The following is a 22,043-nucleotide window of genomic DNA, read 5'->3' as shown; positions in this document are numbered from 1 at the left end:
ATTCATGTCGGACAACGCCACAACAGTGGTCTACATCAATCGACAGGGAGGAACCAGAAGCCAACAGGTGTCCCTGGAAATAGACCCCCTAATGGCGTGGGCGGAAGCAAACCCACAAGGGATCTCGGCCGCCCACATCGCGGGAAAAGTCAACTTCATTGTGGATTACCTCAGCAGGGAAAGTCTAGACCAGGGGAGTGGAGATGGTCAACCACAGCCTTCCAATTAATAATAGACCGCTAGGGAACTCCAGCCATAGATCTTCTGGCAACCCGGTCCAACGCCCAAGTCCCCAAGTTCTTCAGCCGCAGAAGAGAACCACAATCCCAGGGTATCAATGCCCTTGTCCAGACCTGGCCACAGGAAGACCTGCTGTACGTCTTTCTTCCATGGCCACTACTGGGCGGGATCATCCGCAAGATAGAACACCACAGGGGGCTAGTACTTCTAGTGGCCCCAGACTGACCAAGAAGGCCGTGGTATGCAGACATGCGAAGACTCCTGGAGGGGAACCCCTTGGTCTACCTCTACACAGGGACCTGCTCCAGCAAGGACCGATCCTCCACGAAGACACAACTTGATTCTCGCTTACGGTCTGGCCATTGAGAGGACTCCCCTGAAGAAGAGCAGATACTTGGGGGCAGTGATTGACACCTTGCTCCGAGCACACAAGTTCTCCACATCCTTTACCTACATACGAATATGATGGAGAATATTCGAAGCCTGGTGTGAAGACTGTGACATCCTTCCACGGACAGTCAAAATTCCCATGATCCTGGAATTTATGCAGGACGGCTTGATGAAGGGGTTGTCTCTCAACTCCATCAAGGTTCAACTGGCCGTGCTGGCCTGCTTCAGAGCCAAAGTGGACAGCATCAGTCTATCTTCCCATCCAGACATCTCCCGCTTTCTGAGAGGGGTCAAGCAAATCCGATCACCTCTAAAGTGGCTGGTACCCCTATGGAATCTCAATCTAGTACTCGACTTCCTAGCTGGAGCTTCTTTTAGACCTTCACGCGGTCTGTCCCTATGGCTCTTGACCTTGAAGACTGCGTTCCTAGTGGCAATATGTTCAGCCCGTCGCATCTCCGAACTTCAAGCACTATCCTGTTGGGAACCATTCCTCAGATTCACACCGGGATCCATACAGCTACACACTGTACCCTCCTTCCTTCCAAAGGTGGTTTCTAATTTCCATCTAAACCAAACCATCTCGCTGCCATCTCCAGTTGAGCATAAGGACTCTGAAGACTCACGCTTCCTTCACCATCTTAACGTCGGCAGACTCCTAGTTCGATACCTGGAAAGATCAGAATCCGTACGAAAGGCTGACCACCTATTCGTCCTTCACAGTGGGAAGAAACAAGGGAAGCGGCCTCGTGGGCAACCTTAGCCCGCTGGATCATAGATGTAATCAAGGCGGCCTACGTAGAGGCGGGCAAGCCTCCACCTCTACAAGTCGAGGCCCATTCCACCAGAGCCCAGGCAGTGTCCTGGGCAGAAACCAAAATGCTGTCACCCGCCGAGATCTGTAGGGAGGTGACATGGTCCTCCATTCACACCTTCTTGAGGTTCTACCACCTGAATGTTCAGGCCCGGGAGGACACAGCATTTGCAAGGGCAGTACTAAGTGGGCCACGGGCAGCCTCCCGCCCGGTTCGGGAGTAGCTTTTGTACATCCCATTGGTCCTGAGTCCATCTGTTACACGCTAGGAAATGGAGAAATTACTTACCTGATAATTTCGTTTTCCTTAGTGTAGACAGATGGACTAGTATCCCGCCCACGGCTGCCTCAGAATACAGAAACCTCGGGTGATGATCCCCGTGAGCAAGACAAGCACAGGTAAGGCACGCTTTACCTCTATTTAGGACACCCATAGTTACAGGGTGTCTGTGTTTCTCGGTTTAGTGCACTGGCGGTCTCCAGCTAAAATTCACGTGAAGCAGTTCAAGTTAATAAAGTTAAGCTAGTTAATCAAGTTATTCAAACACACACATATCCACAATTGCTTTTCGAGGAGAATACTGAAGAGCAGAGCTGCCTGCAGGGGTATATGTAGTGCTGACATCAGATTGAAATCTGACTCCATCTCCAACTGCTATCAGGGAAGGTCCCAAAAAGCATGAAGGTAGGCGGTCTAAGAAAGCCATCAGGAAGAAAAAGAATTTGGCGTCTAACCCTGGTTTTCTTCCCAACTGCTATCAAGAACACACTATACCCATTGGTCCTGAGTCCATCTGTCTATACGAAGGAAAACAAAATTATCAGGTAAGTAATTTCTCCATTATCCCTGGGATAAGCAGCATGGAATCCATCATCCACCTGGGATCCTGCCAAGTAACCTGGATTGGCCACTGTTGGCAAAAGGATTACTAGGCTTGATGGATCTCTTGTTCTAACCCAGTATGACAAAGCTGTAACTTGGTTGGCAGTGCACACTTTCACATCCCATTGTTGTCTGGACAATTTATTAAAAAGTGACAGTATATTTGGACAAGCAATTTTGCGTAGCCTGTTCACCCAATAGTCTACTCTCCATGGTGGGGTCTGAGTTGCTTATTTAATAAATGTTGTACTGCAGCTCTCAGCTTTGGACTCCCCATATGTCCATGACTAATTCAGCCCTATATGTTAACTAAGAAAGCAAGTTTGCTTACTGACAGGATGAACAGTAATGCCAAATAGCCACCCTCCTTCCTTGAGAGTAGAATACCTAGCTAAATTTAGCTCTAAAATCGAATCGGGGGCTCACAAGGAAACACATATGTGGGAACTCCCGCACATGCTCAATAGAGCAAAAGCTCTGAGCTGAGAGAGAAGGGTCCATTCGGAACCATTAGATGACATCACTCCATGTGTCATGGCTAATTCATCTTGTGCTCTACGGAGAACATCATTTACAGTAACCAAATTGCTATCAAGTGGAGCGACATCTGGTACCAAAGCAGATAAAGCTTTCTTAGATCTCAGAAGGACCAATTAGGTCTTTGTATGTGCAGGGATTCCTGTGCAGCTGCTGCAGCACAAGTCTCCTTCCACCAAGGTGAAAGGACATAATTAGCATGCTCTCTTCAGCTGCTCATCAAGGTTTTGGGATACGATAACATTTTCCTATTTTTCTAGTCTTGTTGCTTCATTTTTCATTTCTTTCACTTTCTTGCAAGTCTCTCAGAATATTTTTTTTGGTTAAATTTCCCATAAAACGGACTTCCAATTATGCTGTGAGGTGGTTAGATGCATCCTGCTGAGCTTCCGTGGGGGCCTACTCGTTAATATTCACTTTAACCCTATTCTAGTGCGCTGTATAGGCAATTATGGCATTTTCTAAAGATTTTAGTCAGAATTCTATCCCTGAGCTCTGGTCCAAGAGGCATTCTAAAGAGCGAAAGGTGATGCGGGATAAAGTCGCTGGGTGAGCGCAGGCAATGGCATCTCCATCTCCCAATGAAGACTTGAACAAAGATCTCATAAATGCAGCTGGCGGCTCAGATCGGGTCGCTGCCCTTCTGGAAGTGTTTACAGTGTGGATAACTAAGTGCTTGGACACACGAGTCAGTATTGTAGTTGACAAAATCACGCAGCTGGTAGATGGTCCGAGAGCACATGGGCTGGCTGGAAGATGCTGAAATCCATATCTCTAAACTGGAGGATTCTTTTTCCTCGGTCTGGGCCAAAGTGGATAAATTGGAAGGTCAGCATACTGCAGTTGCCTGTAAGCTGGATGACCTAGAAAATAGGTCCTGGCGAAATAACATTCGTATTCTTGGTCTTCTGGAGAACACAGAGGGCAAAGATGCAATTCACTTCGTCACACATTGGCTTCCCCAGCTCCTTGGCCTAGAATGTAAAGAGGAATGTGAACTGGTTTTTGGGTTGGGGAATTGGGGATTCAATTGGTGTAAGCCAAGAGTCTGACTTACTGGACTTCACATTTTATAGGTTTTACCTTATTAATCATTGTATTATGACTTCCTTTAAAATCATATCATTAAATGTCAAAGGGCTTAATTCCCATCATAAGAAGAAACTGTTATTGGCCAATTTAAGTAGGTTACAAGCTTCAATAGCACTGGTGCAAGAAACGCACCTAAAAAGCAGATAGAACACCTTATGTGCTAAGATATGTACCCTTCTCAATTTTGGGCGGTGTGCTCTAGCACAGCTAAATATATGGGGGTAGGGATCCTTTTCAGAAAGGATTTCATTTTTGAACTGGTCTCTTGCTATAAGGATTCTAATGGTAGGTTTCTCTTACTGGTGATTATTGTAAGGGGAGAAAAATATACACTTGTGAGCTTGTATGCCCCTAATATGAAATCGGGTCCTTTTTCTGCTTTAGGGGAGGTTATTTCTGCACGATCAGAAGGACATTTTTATTTATTTAAAAATATTTGTATACCGCTTTTACAAAATAAAATAGATCAAAACGGTTCACATATAGGCACATACATAATAGAAAATTCAAAAACGAACATAATATAATATAAAAACAGAGTAACAAAAAATAAGGCAAACATAAAATATGACTAAAAAATAAGTAATGAATAAAATTAATATTGAACAAAAGGACACAAGACAAACAATATTGGTTAATATAGCTGAAAAATGTAGGAGAGACATTAATTGAGAGAAATTAGGTGTGTTCTGATAAGAGATTGTCAAAATGTAATCGAAAAAGATATGTTTTTAGTGATTTCTTAAATTCCTGCGAATTTGAAATTTGACAAAGGGTGTTTGGTAAGTTATTCGAAATAGATGGACCTGCAACAGAAAAAGCTCTTTTTCGAGTAATGTCCAGATTTGCAAGGCGGACCGATGGAACGTATAGTAGGTTTTTATTTAAGGATCTTAAATGTCTTGTTGGTTTGTAGATTCGCAAATTGAAACACAGCCAAGTTGAAGACGGGTTGTGTATAAGTGAGTGAATAATGGACAGCGTTTTATATTGGATTCTGAATTTGATGAGGAGCCAGTGTAGAGAGTAGAGTTTTTCAATGAAGTACCAGATAATATATGAGCAGCAGCATTTTTAAATAGTTGAAGAGGATGAATGGCTGAATCGGGTAAACCCAGATAGAGTGCATTGCAATAGTCGAGTCCAGAGAAAACAAGGGATTGAAGAACCGTATGGAAGTCTTGATAAAAAAGCAAAGGATGGTGGCACTTTAACATATGTAATTTGAAAAATTGACTTTTTAATTATAGCGGAGATGTGTTGTATTAGTGAAAGATCTGAGTTTATCAACACTCCTAGACTACCTGCATGACTTAAGATAGGAATAGGAATGCCGTTTAGTAAAAGATGAGGGAGGGCCATTGAGGGGTTCACAATAGATGTCAGGTAGACAATTTCTGTTTTTGAAGGATTTAATTGAAGTCTGTTATGGGATAACAAAGTATTGATCGTGTTTATGTATAGAGTGCCCTTTGAAAGAGTGGAAGACCATGAAGTGTTGTAAGGGACCAAAAACTGAATGATGTCAGCGTATATTTTAAATTGGATGTTTAAAGATGAGAGAATATGGCAAAGAGGGAGTAAATAGATGTTAAAAAGAAATGGAGAAAGGGAAGACCCTTGTGGGACACCAGAAGAGATCGTATAGTGATTAGAAGAATGATTGCCAATATTGATTTGTTGAGTACTATATGATTTAATAGTAGCAGGTGATTGTAACATTACCTTAAACCTGACCCTGGACAATTCATCAGGTACTGGTTCTGTCTCCTTGGGGAGACCGTGCTCTATTCACGGCATTTTTCTCCCAGGGTAATATCATGGATGTTTAGAGGTCCCGTTACCCTAGATCTAGAAATTATATTTATTTTCCTAACGTCCATAAGTCATATTCCAGGATTGGGTTATTATTTTTAGAAAGGCGACTCATAAATAGATTTTTAGCCATGGATATAGAGCCTATTACCTGGTCAGGTCATGCATCCATATGGCTGTCATTGATTTTTTATGATTGTGATAAAGGGCAGCTTTTCTGGAAGCTTAATGATAGTTTACTGGAAGATGAGTCCTATGTAGATCAGATTCATGCTGACATTCAGGAATATTTAGAGCTTAATGATTCTGGAGAGTTATCCCCTATAATCATCTGGGATTGTTTGAAGGGAGTCACGTGGGGCAAACTGATAGCGAGGGCTTTTTATGTTAAAAAGATGACAGAGAAAAATAGGTCAATCTTATTGAGGTAAATAGCTCAACTGGAACAAAGTCATAAGGATTCGTTTTCTCAGGATTGTCTTAAGCAGCTGGAGTATTGTAGATCTAAATTGGCCGAGCTGGATGCTGTTACAATTGCTCATCAGCTGGAACTGGACCAACAACAGTACTTTGAAGGAGACAAAGATAAATTGCTAGCTAATAAATTAAAACCAAAGCGTCTGCAAAATAATGTAGTGAAGCTTAAGGATGAGCAAGGTAATATGTTAATGGCTAATAAGGATATTCACCAGAAGGTCTTAAGATTCTACTCTGATCTGTATAAAGCAAATTCTGCCATTGACCTGGATGCAGTTGACCAATTCTTAGCTGGAGTCTCTACTCCTGTGCTTGCCAAAACTCAACAGCTTCAATTGGATAAAGATATCTCTCAGCAGGAAGTTTCTTTGGCAATAAAGCAGCTGAAAATTGGCAAGTCACCGGGCTTCAATGGCTCTACAGCTCATTTTTATCAAAAGTTTTCTCCAGTTCTTGTTCCACCTTTAACTAATGTTCAACGCATTACATGGCGACTGCTCCCTTTTGCAGAACTCTAATTTAGCTAGTATTACTATACTAGCCAAACCAGACAGAGACCTTATGGTTTGTGAGTCTTATCGACTAATATCTCTTATTAATATTGATTTAAAATTGCTAGCCAAGATATTAGCTGGTAGGCTAAATTGTTTTATATCCCACATCGTTCATCTGGATCAGGTTGGTTATCCCTGGGCAGATGGCCTCTGACAACGTTCGCAAAATAATAGATTCAATCTGGTGGGCCAGACGAAAGCAGCTTCCTTTTTTGCTACTCATTAATGACACAGAAAAGGTGTTTGATTTAGTTCATTGGCATTAGTTGTTTAAGGTTCTCCAGAAGATGCAATTTGGACTCTTTTTCTCACATGGCTTAAAAAGCTCTAATACCCCCACAGCTTGTATAAAGGTTAATGGGGGTTACTAGGATGCCTTCCCTGTGTGTTGCGGCACGTGGCATGGCTGTCCGTTATCACCTCTATTATTTGCCCTGTTTTTAGAACCTTTTGCCCAGAGTATCCAGGAAAATCCCCAGATTACTGGGATTCAGGTTGAGGACTATTTCTCAAAATTTTCCCTATTTACTGATGATATTTTATTTACCATCACAAATCCCTCTACTTCCCTGACCGAGATAGTGAAAGAGATCTCCCAGTTTAGTTCAGTATATGGGTTTTCTATTAACTGGGACAAATTGGAGATTTTGAATATTTTCCTCCCTGCCCTGCAAGTTGGGGGGCAGGGAGGAAACGAACATTCCCTTTTAGATGGGCTTGTGACAAAACTAAGTATCTAGGGGTTTATATTGGTGCTACTCTAGACTTATTCCAACTAAATTATCCTCCCTTATTGGCCCATTTATACAAAGATATGGAAGAATGGCATCATTACCATATCTTCTGGCTACGACAGAAAGCAATGGTAAAAATGAATCTGTTGCCCAAACTTAGCTATCTTTTTCAGACCCTCCCATTAGATATTCCTACCCCTTTATTAAATCGATGGCAAAAGAGGATAATGAAGTTTATTTGGTGAGGTAAACATCCCAGAATAGCTCAAAGAATTCTCTATCAATCCAAATTACAGGGTGGCCTTGGGGTTCCAAACCTTATTTGGTATCATGCTGCAGCTCAACTGAGGGCTGTTGTTGATTGGCACAAAGTGGGCACACGTAAACCGTGGGCTCACTTGGAGCAGGCAATCATTGAGCAGTTGCCTCTTTCTGCACTAATATGGCAACCTAGAAAATCTTGGAAACACTTGCATGCTCTCCCGGAGCCATTATCTATTACTCTACATATCTGGAAGAGATGGAAGTCATCTCTGGTGGGAACGAGGGTATGTTATAATACCTTTCTGTTCCATAATACGTTGTTTCCTCCAAGTTGTGCCCACTTGGCTTTTTCCTCTTGGATGCAGTGTTTAATCAATAAATGGGAACATATTTGGGGTCCTCGGTCTTAGGAGTTCAAAGATTTACAAGTAAAATATAAATTACCTGATTCCGAATTATTCCCCTACGTTCAATTGTGTCATTTTATGTTGACATCTAACTTAAGGGAAGAACTGCTGAAAGGGGTTACACTGTTTGAATCTGAGTAAATATGTGGACAGATTACAGAAAATGATCTGTATGCTGTTAAATCAGGCTTTGAAGCTGAAAACCTCATATATCCAGCCATGGGATAACTGATCTGGGTGAGGAGTTTTCAGAGGATTTTTGGGCCGAGATCTTTCGGCTCACTGGTAAAAGGTTGATTTCTGCCTCCTTAGTAGAGAATGAATATAAGGTGTAATATTGGTGGTACCATACTCCTGAATGCTTATGTAAAATACATCCCTCATTATGGGATAGATGTTGGAAAGGTTGTGGCAGTTCAGGTATGTTTTTCATTCTTGGTGGGCCTGTCCATATATTCAGACTTTCTGGCTCTGGGATTTATTACAAATGTCTATAGTACTTTCTCCAAAAATTGCTTTACTGAATAGCATGAGTATGGAGAAGAGAGTTCTATTCCTTCTAGTTCTAATGTGTAGGCTTGAGCAGATCTGATTTATCGCCTAAGTAGGATCACGACTCACAAGAATAAAACTGTTTCCTTTCATAAAACATGGTTACCCTATGTTTGGAAAGGGGTCCAAAATTAATTAAGACCGAGGTATGGCGTCAGAGAGGTGGTTGTGCTTCTTCCCCAAGGTTTTCAAACGTCTAAGTTTTTTTTTTAAAATATCCTTCACTGGCACACTCTGTCAATGCTATCTATATACACTGCTGGGGTAATGGGACGGATGGGGGGAGGGAGGGGGAATGGGTGGGGGGATGGGTGTGGTCTTAAAATCAGAGACCTGCACAAGAAGTGTCTTCCTGTTTTATTTTGTATATTTCCATTAAATTGTTTTCATAGGAGGCCAGGTATATTAAAGTATATGTTCTTCAAGAAGATTGGGTTAATTAATGTCTACTGCTGAGACCTTGGACACCGTGATTATGTTCTTCCTTTTGCATTGGAGGCCTTGTCGACCTTGAGATGAGTTGTGCAGTGTAGTATGTGTCTATTGTTTACGGGTTCTAATAAATTTCTAATTATAAAAAAAAAAAGAAGGCTTGCACAGCTACACAGGAAACCCCCTCTGCATGTGCAGAAAGATACCTTGATCTTTCTGAGCTCTGAGAAGTTTGTCTTTTGTGCTGTCGGATGATGTCATCCCATTTGTGTGGCTGATTTGTCCTGCTGCCTACAGAGGACGCATTACAGGTAAGCAACTTCACTTTCCCTCTTTCCAGATTTAACCAATGGTAGTGCCTCCTTACCTCATAAGCCCTGCAGTTCTGTTGCTTGCTTTGATTTTTTTTTTTTTTTATATAGTGCTGCTCTCCCTTTCTTCCTACCCTGTCCTTCCTAAATAGATTATAACCTGGTATATCTATATCCAACTCATGGTTCTCCATGTACCACATATATCTGTGATCACAGCTATATATATACAAGTCAGCCTGTTCCATTACTAGCTCTGTGACTTTTTCCTATGCTATGAGCATCAGTGTGCATAGCTTTCCACATGTTTTCCCCTTTTTCCCTTTAAGATTTACTTACCCGAGTACTTTTACTTACCTTAACTACCTGGGTAAATCTTTAGGCACTTACAGATCCTAATTTAAAGCCCTCTTCAGTAGGTTTGCAATCTGCTCTGAAACATGCTGCATTCCTTCTTTAATAGGTGGAACTCATCTCTGTTTATCACTCCCTAAAACAACATCCCTTGGTCCTGGAAGCCGAAATACTCTTATTGACACCATGTATGCAGCCATTCATTTATCTCTATAATGTAATCTTCCCTGTCTGGTCCTTTGTCCTTGACTTGGAGGGCTGAGGAGAATACCACCTGTGCCCCTGTCTGCTTTATCCTTTCTCTCAGGGCCATGAAGTCACTTGTAGCACGCTCTGTGGAGCCTAGCAGTATCATTCGTGCCAATGTGGATGAACAACATCAGATAGTAGTCAGTAGGTTTGCTTCTTGGCAATCTCTCCATAATGTCTGTGATCTTGGTACTCAACAGGCAATACATTTCCTGGGACATGCCTGGGTGGATGCATGCCTCTGTGTTCCTCAGAAGCAAGACTACTACTATTACTACTTCTTCTGCTTCTGCTTTTTTCTTTTTCTTCTTTCTTCTTTTTTCTTTTTCTTTTCTTTTCTTTTTCTTTTTTTCTTTTTCTTCATCATCATACTCAACCCTTCAGCTGGAGGGAAATTTAGGGTGTGGGATATAGGGTCTAGTGGCTATAGTAATCTGGTTCCAGTTTATGGTTCAGTTTCACCTTCCCCTCTGAGTTTTCCATCTTTGACCACTTGATAAACATTTCATTGATGATGTCCTTATTCTCCTGGATGTTTCTCAACTTCCCAATTTTTTTTCTGTTCGCCATCTGTTCTCTGAGGGAACAGACTGCAGACAACTTTCATATTGAACTGGTTCCTCACTATGAATCAGGGTATCTGTCTGCATAGCGGTGTCACGTGTGACAGCTTTGGTGATAGCATTTCCTGGCCATGCTTGTTAAGAGCTTCTTGTATCTGTTGAAAGAAATGAAAGTCCTATAAGTCCCTACCTGTTTCCTCAACTGTTCTACAAGTAAAATCAGCTAGTCTATGGAATTGAATTTCCACCTGTACACTCAGAATACCTGTTTGTAGTCTTGTTTGCTTGCTCATTTGTTGCTTTGAAGCATGAAGTAGTTTATTGTATCCTTTCAGACTTCTATATATATTTATATATGTATGAGTTGTGTAGCTTAGTGTGACTCCCTTTGCAGAATCTTGTTGCTTCAATCAGTCTAATTAGAAATAATTACCACAAGATCTAATAAGATACTACCAATTAAGCTCCCCCTGACATTTACTTAATCTTCTGTTCTGTTTGCAGATGATAAACATTTGACCTAAATCACTTACTTACACTCACCTTCCTGATACAAAGCAATATTTTCCCCAATCAGTGTCAAGTTGTTGTTCCTAATCTGTTTTTCCATGATCTATAACAGACCAACTATTTATTTTAATTTTGCATTATTTGTATGTGAAGCAGCTAATTGGTTACTATTATGCAACATTTATTACCCAACCCTCTAAATGAGCAGTACACTCTATATACAAAGTTTGAATGAGGGTTTATTTTGCACTTATTTGTCCAAAGCACTAGCTGGTTCCTGTTATATAGATTACATTGTTTTTTTTTTTATATAAATTTTCTCCTTATTGGGCAATAGTCTATAAGTGTAGGTTTGAGTCAGGAATGGGTGGAAAAAGAAAGAAAAACAAGAAAACAGCTGTCACTACCAAACTGAAAGAAGGATAGTTCATAGCACAGTCAAACAAAAGCCCTAAGCAGAAAGAAATGTTAAACAAGCTACAAATCCCGTTCTCAGCAGCTTTTGCTTTAGCAGCAAATCCCTTTATATCTTTTTTTTCATGTTGATCCAAAGAAAGCCATCACAACCTGCAAAGAATCCAGTCTCCTGCAGGACAGTGCTGTGTAACTTAATGCTTTCTTAATCTGCTGTAGTAACGTGTTGGCTTAGCAACTGTAGTGGCTTTATGTAAAGAGGACAATGTTTTATAAGGTAATTTTTATTTATTTAATATGTATATACCTCATAATTAGGTAGAGCTCCAAAAGCAGTTTACAATAAAATTAAATCACTTCTCTTTTCCTGTAATGAAGTAGGTATGGGCATGTGGGAGGACCCCTGAAATAGCACTTTCCTACAGGAATGAAGCTCTTGATTTTACATATGCATACCATTATGGATGGACATTATGCAAATTATCTTGCCTGCAATTCTGTCACTAAGGCTTTGAGCTTGTCTTCCACTATTAACTTGGATGTCTGTTAGGTTTCATGTTTTAACCTATTGTTTATGTATTTGTTATTTCTAAGTGAGTAACAAATACATAAACAATAGGTTAAAACATGAAACCTAACAGACATCCAATATTTCAATTGAAATAGACATCTCAAAAAGTGAAGTATTTGTGCCTGTTAATTTGATTTGTCATATTGCCTGAGTAGTACATGCAGGAATTTATTTCGGCCACTAGTGTTGGTGCACATCTTACTTTTGTATTTGCTTTCCCCATTCACATTACAGGAGAAGAGGCTGCAGAGGTTGCAGGCTGAATTTACCACCAGGCAAGTGTCCAGTTGCCTGACATTCAAGCAAGCCCAGCAGGAGGTGAGAGATAGTGGTAGAGGAAATACAAGGATCAGTTATACCCTATGATCTTTGCAGAGCACCCCTTTGGTTTTTCCCAGTGGACTGAGGACCCTTGCCATATCACAGAGTGTGATCCCTGCCCTTTGTACATCTAGACCATTGATCGTGCAAGTGTATGGAAAGTGTCTTGAGGACGTGTGATATCATGTAACAAAATCTCCTTAAAACACTTACATATGCTTCCACTTTGCATAGGTCTGGCTCTGACCCTGAACATTTTGAAGACTGAATAGGATGAAATTTCTGTGCTTCTCTGGGCTCCCCTTAAGTGTCTTTGTGTAGCTGCTGATCCAGGCTGTAGCTCTGATTTTTATCATTTGATTGGATCGGGAAAGATGCCGACAATGTCAATCTTTGCTGCTATGGAAGTATGTTATTTGACTCACCTGCTTATATAAAAGTGTGCCAGTGGATGATGAGCAAACTTTTTCTTAAGTTTACATCTGACACACACTAATATAATCCAACCAAAAGTCCAATCAAAGGCCAACTAACAGTCCTAAACTCAAATAAGGGGGCTGATTTTAATATATTTTATATGGATCTAATAGAGCACAGCCAATAATTATTTAATTAAAGTATTAAATAAAAATAAAAAAATAATTTACATTCATCGGCGATATGACCCTATGTTTTGAGGTAAACCTCTACTTCCTTATCATACTGTGCCACCAGTCAGGAACCAATGGGTTTAGTCCACTTATCCAGCCACTGGAGACAGTTATTTTAATAACATCACTAATAACATTTATACTTAGCCCAGAACCAGTATTGCCAGTGTTCTCTCTCCCCAACTCCTGGAGGGACAGTTGAGCTTTTACTGTTGAGAAGGCTAGAATGGTATTGAGAGTAATTTTGGCTGAATTTAGCCAAGCTCCTGCAGTCTCTATTACCTGCAGTGAATTGTGCCGTTTAATCAGCAGGCAAATGACCTCCTGAGTAAGAGATGATTGCCTTTAGCATTGCTACAAAGAAGTAACAAGGCTGGTAAACTGCTTGGTGGTAAGAAAAAAAAAGCTCTTACTAAACAGGAAAGTTGTTAATTACTTATTTTTTTTTTCAATTTACTGTTTATTACATTTTTTATTACATTTATTACATTGAATGGAAAAAAAATAGCATATACAGAATACATTATTTCTCACACATTGTATTATAACCTCTACATTTATCTATGCACTTTACTAGCCCTCTACTGAAAGGGGAGATCCTCACAAGGAGACGACTTTCTTATACAGGAAATAAAATTTAAACTTAATTTCGCTTCAAAAAGGGACATACTTAAGTTGAGATGGACTACTTCCTAACATGAGGTACCAAACAATTACCAGATTAAACTTTAACCCCTAGGTTCTCTACTTCTTTATCATTAAGAAACTGCCTTAAATGAGAGGGCAGGAAGAAAGTATATGTAACATCTCTAATTTTTATAATACACTTACAAGGGAATTTGATAAAAAATTGTGCTCCCAATTTCAAAACTCTAGGCTTTAACTCTAGAAACTCTTTTCATTTGTGTTTCCCGAGCCAAATCCGGGAAAATCTGAACTCTAAACCCTAAAAAGGGTTCCCGCTGACTTCGAAAGTATGCTTTTAATACCCAATCTCTATCCGAGTTCAGAAGAAAGGTTATAATCAAAGTTGCGGGTTGAGGTAATTCCTCTGTAGATGTTTCTAGAATCTCAGTCAAGTTTAAATTTGCAGGAGAAAGCTGCTGCATTCCAACATTTTCACTAATTACTTTCTTCCTTACAGGTAAATAATATAATCGTGAAATAGGTGGCAAAAGTTCCTTTACAATCTTCAAGTTTTCCACTGCATACTGATTCCACAGTTCAGTCGGAGATGTTGTCAGCTTTTTAGGAAAATTAATCAATCTGAGATTTTTCCCTCTCTGTTGATTTTCCAAGTTTTCTAATTTCTTAAGGAGGTACAAATTGTCTTTCGCCATTTCTTGATACTGGTTTTTCAAACTACCTACTTCAGTCTTAACAAATTTTATTTCCTTGTTCATTTCCATTTGTTTTCTTTAACTTTCTTAATCTGAGCATTCATTTGTCCCATTTTACAATATACTTCATCTAGCTGTGTAGTTAAATTTTTGTTAACAGTTTCTACAGCAACCCAAATAGATTCTAGAGTAAACTGCTCAGGTCTTACCAACTGCTGCAATTCACAAAACTTTTCCTGGGTAGGCAATTCTTCTTCAGATTGCCACTCTAGAAGTTCATCCAGCATTTGTTCTTCTCCTCTTAGGTTTCCTTCCCCTTCTGACCCGACAGTACTCGGTTGCCGCGTTCCTCCCGGAGCTCCCTCCGTGTGCCTAGCGGGTTCCTCCCTGGTGCCTTCCGGGGTCCTTTCCGTCAGGGCCAGGGTAGTCGTCCTACCTATTGCCGGGTTTTTGGGGGCCATCCGTTCTGCCGGGGACAAAGATGTTAATGAGTCAGGGAAGCTGTCGGGTGTTAAAGCGCCTCCTCGACCAGCTTCCAGCAACTCCTCTCCCGGCGGTGCTGTCCCTCTTAGGACATGGGCGTCCATCGGCCCTCGTTGTGGACCCGGGGTCTAGGCTTCTAAATTCAGCCTCTCACGGGTCCTCTGCTTCTTGCCGGAGTGCGGCATTGATAGTATGGAAATTTTTTAAAGTAAAAGGAGAGAGTCGACGAGCATCCTGCCTCTTAGCGCGCCATCTTGAATCTCCTCAATCCAAGGCCTGTTAATTACTTACTATGGCTAATAAAGTTACACATTGCTCGTGTTATGGAAGCAAACATGCAGCTACTGACAACCTCACTTGTTCTGATTGCTGTGGAATCACAGATCAGTGGGAGAAACCAAAAAAGGCTCATTCTTCAAAAAAGGTTAGTGAGCCAGGTTCAGCTCCAAAAAGTAAAATTAACACATTTTCCAGGTTCTACGGGATCTGTTAACTTGGGTTGCTTGGTTGAGGATGATGCGGCTGCCATTTTGAAAACAGCCTGTTCTGCACAGAGTAAAATGGGGTATTTTCAGGAGCCTCTGATGTTAGTCCATGAGAAAAATATTCAGACGGAGGTAATAGATGAAGAAATGGGTCATTCATCTCTAGAATATTCCCAAGAATTTTTTAGATTTTTACATGGAGCTTTTCAGGCCTTAAAGAGTAAACAGGCCGATACAGTACAGTGCGCTCCAGTGGAGCGCACTGTTAACCCGCGTTTGGACGCTCGTTTTCGACGCGCTAGCTTTACCCCTTATTCAGCCGCCGCTCCTGTCCAAAAAGAGGCGCTAGGGACGCGCTAGTGTCCCTAGCGCCTCTTTTTACCACGGGCCCTAATTTGAATAAATTATTTTTCCGAATCGCGCACACAGGAGAACGGGCATTCTCTCGCACCGTTTACTGTATCGGCCTGAAAAAGAAAATAAATCTGAATATATTCCAGTGAGAGCCTGAATTGATCAGGTCTCAGAGGGGATGTAGATCAGATGATCAGGAAGTAGCTGTAAGTCCTTCTGAATTGGAAGTTATTTATTAGAAAATGATTTGGAAGTTCCTGGTAGTAGCCAGGATTCTTTGGAAGAAAGAATTATATTCAGTGGGTAAAGGTGATCTTCAGGTGAGATTATTACATAGAGATGAGATATCTGCCTTGATTTCTCAGGTTACCAAAGCATTAAGACTATCGAAGACAAAGTTAGAGGAAGCTCCTGAGTGGGATCCTGTTTTGAAGGGTATGAAAAGATCTGCAACTATTTTTCTTTTACACCCTGAAATAGAGCCTTTGGTATTTTTCAGAGTCCGAAAAATACCATATAAGTTATACCCTCTTCTGGTGGAAACTTGAGAGAGGCTATTCCAACTCCCAAAGGTTGATGCTATAGTGGCTGCTGTTTCATGCAAGACCACCATTCGTGTGGAAGGTGGTGCAGCATTAAAGGATTCTCAGGACAGGAGATTAGAGTGGTCCTTAAAACAGTCTCTTTCAGCAAGTTCGCTGGCCTTGCAGGTGACAGTATGCAATAGTTATATCTCAAGAGCGGCATTGTGCTGGATACAGCAGCTTTCTGAGTGTGGAGAACTGTCTAGGTTGGAGTATGCAGCTGCTTATTTGTCTGATTGTCTGTCTGTATGATCTCTTAAGGTTAACAGCAAAAGCATTTTCCTTAGTGTTCAGGTAGGTCAGTCCCAATGAATGGGTTATGCATCTCTGCCAGTAGATGGAGACAGAACAAAAGTTGACATCACGTCCATATAGTCCTGCCTCGAATTCAGCCTGCCAGTATTCTGTCTCCAGCAAATGCTGGACATGCATTTCTCTTCAGAGGATTGCCTGTGAGTTTAAAAAAAAAAGAAAAGAAGGAATTGAAAGAAATAATATAAAGATTAGATGTCTATATAGCACCGCTTGCCCCCTGCGGTGATACCGGGCGGTGCCACCCTCAGTAGAGTACCCTCAGTCCAATAGTCTTGACTGTTGTGGACCAGAAATTCCAGTAGCAGTTGCAAGCCGAGAGAGGCTTGGCGGTGATTTAGCCCTCGCCCTCTCGTACCTGGGACCCATTTTGGCTCTCAGGCAGGGAAGGCTAAGCTCAGGTAAGTTAATTTTTTGCTTTATAAAAAAAAAAAAATACAGCAGCGAGAGGAAAGGAAGGAAAAGGGTCTGTTACCTTGGCGTTCGCCTGTCCCGCTTACGTCTCTGGGGATTTCGGAGAGGTGAGGAGATAGTGTAGGCACAGTGGGTTGAGCAGCTGTTTGGCTGGGCCCATCTTCCAGGTTTTTCCCTTTGGCACGCGATAGGCCATGAGGTGATTTTGTGCCTTTTTCCCTGCGCACCCAGTTGTCTACCCAACTTCAACGTCTTTTTTGGGACAAAACAGCTATAGTACCACTTGCCTCCTGAGGGATACCTTTCGGTCCTGTTGTGTTTGAGGCATTGTGGACCCTTGGTTGCAGTGGAGATGACTCCGCCCACTGGGAGAAGCCCCGTGGGGAACCACTGCAATAGGCTGACACAGATAGCAGACACAGAATGGATAGTCTTTATTGTACTGCTGCAAATAGATGGTGAAGCAGGAAGGTAAGGCACTGATCCACAAGGTGCCAATACACTCAACAGGCTCAGAAGTATAGTCTCACCCAGACATTCACGATAGGCAGGAGCCCGCAGTGCGGGTAACGCCATGGCTGGTGGGTGGAGTTGGAATGCCGGATCGTAGAGGTACTCACAGAGTGAAGGCGTCTTCCTGATGGTAGAATGGTGGGACCGAATGTCCATGGTGCAGGATATGAAGTAGATAGGCCCTTGAGGAGCGAGTACCCAATGGTCCAATATCCTGGAAATGAATAGAGAGAAAAGACCCCCGAGGAGCGGTTGTCTAGAGCTTTCGCTGGAGCGAGGCCCATAGTGTGAAAGTGGCGTCTAAGCGTACAGCTTAGAGCAGGCAGAGTAGCGAAGCGAAGTCTTTGCTAACTCAAATTGGTAGCGGAAGCGGAGGCTAGATATATCCGGAGGTAATGATGTCATGAGGTGGGGCCGCCCCCGAGGTTCCTGCCATGACGTGTATTTGAGTGTCGGAGATGTGCGCGCTCACGCCCTAGGAGGCCACGGGAGTGAGCATAAGAACATAAGAAAATGCCATACTGGGTCAGACCAAGGGTCATTAAGCCCAGCATCCTGTTTCCAACAGTGGCCAATCCAGGCCATAAGAACCTGGCAAGTACCCAAAAACGAAGTCTATTCCATGTTACCATTGCTAATGGCAGTGGCTATTCTCTAAGTGAACTTAATAGCAGGTAATGGACTTCTCCTCCAAGAACTTATCCAATCCTTTTTTAAACACAGCTATACTAACTGCACTAACCACATCCTCTGGCAACAAATTCCAGAGTTTAATTGTGCGTTGAGTGAAAAAGAACTTTCTCCAATTAGTTTTAAATGTGCCACATGCTAACTTCATGGAGTGCCCCCTAGTCTTTCTATTATCTGAAAGAGTAAATAACCGATTCACATCTACCCATTCTAGATCTCTCATGATTTTAAACACCTCTATCATATCCCCCCTCAACCGTCTCTTCTCCAAGCTGAAAAGTCCTAACCTCTTTAGTCTTTCCTTGTAGGGGAGCTGTTCTATTCCCCTTATCATTTTGGTCGCCCTTCTCTGTACCTTCTCCATCGCAGTTAAATCTTTTTTGAGATGCGGCGACCAGAATTGTACACAGTATTCAAGGTGGGGGTCTCACCATGGAGCGATTGACATTTTCCGTTTTATTCACCATTCCCTTTCTAATAATTCCCAACATTCTGTTTGCTTTTTTGACTGCCGCAGCACAATGAACCAACTATTTCAATGTGTTATCCACTATGACGCCTAGATCTTTCTTGGGTGGTAGCACCTAATATGGAACCTAACATTGTGTAACTATAGCATGGGTAATTTTTCCCTATATGCATCACCTTGCACTTATCCACATTAAATTTCATCTGCCATTTGGATGCCCAATTTTCCAGTCTCACAAGGTTGTCCTGCAATTTATCACAATCTGCTTGTGATTTAACTACTCTGAACAATTTTGTATCATCTGCAGATTTGATTACCTCACTCGCCTTATTTCTTTCCAGATCATTTATAAATATATTGAAAAGTAAGGGTCCCAATACAGATCCCTGAGGCACTCCACTGCCAACTCCCTTCCACTGAGAAAATTGCCCATTTAATCCTACTCTCTCTGTTTCCTGTCTTTTAGCCAGTTTGTAATCCACGAAAAGACATCGCCTGCTATCCCATGACTTTTTACTTTTCTTAGAAGCCTCTCATGAGGAACTTTGTCAAACACCTTTTGAAAATCAAAGTATACTACATCTACCGGTTCACCTTTATCCACATGTTTATTAACTCCTTCAAAAAAGTTAAGCAGATTTGTGAGGCAAGACTTGCCCTGGGTAAAGCCATGCTGACTTTGTTCCATTAAACCATGTCTTTCTATATGTTCTGTGATTTTGATGTTTAGAACACTTTCCACTATTTTTCCTGGCTCAGTGCTCCTCGTCACCTTTCAATTTCACTATACCACTTTGGGCCTCCTTTCTTTCTCTGATATATCTGAAAAATGTTTTCTCTCCTCTCTTTACCTCTGGCAATTCTTTCTTCTGCTTGACCTTTTGCTTTCCTGATTTCTTTCCTAGTCTCTCTCTGTTTTAACAGATATTCTGGCTTGTGTTCCTTTTTTTTTTTGGGATCCTTTATACATCTTGAACACTGTTTTGTTTTTGCCTTAATTTTTATAGCTATCTCCTTTGAGAATCAGATCAGTTTCTTTTTCCTCTTACTCTTGTTTACTTTCCTAACATAGATTTGTTGTCTTTGTAATACCCATACCCCTGTCCCTGCCATGCTGCCCCTCCCCCACACTGGCTTCACTTTGTCGCAGCCCACCATTGCCTTCCTTTTTTCCTGTTCCCACCCAATATTGCCATTTTTCCTTTCCTCCCACCCCTGCCATCACTGTCCTCATTCCACCCCTCAATCACCTCCAGCCAGGAAGAACTGGACAATGTTGCTTCATCCTCTGCTTGCTTCTCTCTGAAGTTGGAAATTCATGTATTCTCGCAAGTCCTGCTGGCCCCATACAGTTCAGAAAGAAGCTGGCAAAGGTGGCAGAAGCAGATATGTTGTACTGCTCACTGTGACTACTCCTGTCAGCTGGAGGCAATCATGCAGATGATGGGAGGAGAGAGACTACCATTGGCATCAGTGGCTGTGGTTTACCCTCCATATTCTCTGCACAAATTGTGGTACATCCGAGGTTCCTCCATAATACTCTAGTGTGCTATGGCACGCCAGTTGGAAACCTCTGGACTATTAATGTCCTTACCTATGTGTATTAACTGTTATAGAAACCCATTTGAATAATTTCGAATATAATATTGTGATCAGGCATTCTTCATCCTGTCCATTTGTAGTGAAAGTGCTTTTCATTAGGATTGTTGACTTGTGCCTGTGGCTGTTGCAGGACCAGCAGTCTGTGCATGGTGGCCTGGAGAGGCAGCGGAGCCGGGAAGAGCAGGAAGAAGAGCGTCAAATCTTGCTAGCTGTCCAGAAGAAGGAGCACGAGCAGCTATTGAAAGAGGAGAGGAAGCGTCAGGTGGCAGAAAAGGTCAAAGCTGTGGAAGGTAGGTTGCAGAGTCTGCTGCACTTTGCATGTTTCTAAGTCTGCACTTTTGAAGTGCTGTCAGCAAAACACATTGTTGTCTCTATCCTTTTCTGATTCAATTGGAGCTGAATTTTCTCATTGTGGCTAAGTATACCTGCTTATTACTTATAAGTATTGTAAAAGGCTTCTGTGTATAATTCCTGTCTGTGATTTCATTCATTATAGTCAGATATTATTCTAATATATTAATTTGCTGATTGGTTGCTCTTCTATAGAGTTAAGATTTTAAAACAAAAAAAAACCCCACTCCAGCTTTTAATCTAATAAAATCTATCTCTTATTTGGAGTTAGCTGGAACTAATAATCTCTGTTTAAATATTAATATTGGGGCATAAAGAGCTGAGTAAAAAATTTACAAAAAAGGACAAACTTCTAGAAGTGTCCTATTCTACCTGGATTGGGTGTGGCTGTCTCAGAGCTCGGGGGAGGTAAACTTTGAGAAGCAGGAGATCCATTGTGGCCACTGCACAGTGTGGAGCCAGGGAGCACTAAAAATTATTGTGTCCAGCTAAGTAAAGGTTTAACTTAGTTAAACTTAGTAAGCCAATCAGGGGGAGAGTCTTACTAAACTCAATTGCAGATACAGAGTCCTGAGAACATCTGTGACCAAGGGTTAACTGTTTGACTCCCACCCACCCCTGGGTTGTTTGTCTGATATACTCTGCCTAAATTCATAATTGGCAAAAGATAAATTAGTAAATTGATATTTCCTTAGGTGTTAACCATCAAATTACCAAAATGAGGACTATCCAATGTAACTATTGTGGAGCCTTTATTCTGAGGGAAATCATCTGGAAACTCCCATTTGTTCAGAACTCTCTTCCTTGAAAAGGAGCTGGCTGAAGTTAAAGCTCAATTAGCTTCAACGAAGAAAGGCTCATCCTCTTTACAATATTCAGGAATTAATTCCCCATTACCACAGAAAAACCAAAAGTCAAGGATAAAGAGATTTACAGTGGGCTCAGACAGGATAAGACCTGTGACCCACAGGCACCCATTCTTGACAGCTGTGCAACCCATAAGTCTACAAAACCCCCCCCCCCCCCCCATTCACACAGAGCATTAAGGAACTCAATAAACAACAAGATTACAGAGGGCTCTGGTAGAATTGAACCTCTGATGCAGAGACACACACTGTATCAAGTGCAACAAGTGCAAAAAGCGCAAAAAGCCTTCTCTGTATTAAATACTAAAGAAGTTCTTGAGAAAAAGATTGAAGTGTTATCTGAAAAGAAAGAAGAAACCCAATGCAAACAGGAATTCCAGATCAGTAACCAAAGGAAAAAGCTCATTGTGCTGGATGAATCTGTCCTCAAAGGCACTAATCTTTTC

At 41.6% G+C, this 22,043-nt stretch overlaps 1 protein-coding gene across 1 annotated transcript in view; it reads left to right on the top strand.

Annotated features, from left to right (window-relative positions):
* LOC115090579 (cat eye syndrome critical region protein 2) overlaps positions 1–22,043 on the top strand; it is a 394,336-nt gene that overhangs the window by 267,494 nt on the left and 104,799 nt on the right. Inside the window, exons 8-9 of the mRNA XM_029599850.1 lie at positions 12,398–12,481; positions 20,511–20,670. Coding sequence (XP_029455710.1) covers positions 12,398–12,481; positions 20,511–20,670 — 244 coding nt within the window. The remainder of the gene's footprint in view (positions 1–12,397; positions 12,482–20,510; positions 20,671–22,043) is intronic.

This window comes from Rhinatrema bivittatum, chromosome 4 (assembly GCF_901001135.1).
Source record: "Rhinatrema bivittatum chromosome 4, aRhiBiv1.1, whole genome shotgun sequence".
Lineage (NCBI taxonomy): Eukaryota > Metazoa > Chordata > Amphibia > Gymnophiona > Rhinatrematidae > Rhinatrema > Rhinatrema bivittatum.
Note: the sequence above shows the minus strand (reverse complement) of the source record. Positions and strands in the feature narration are given on the sequence as shown.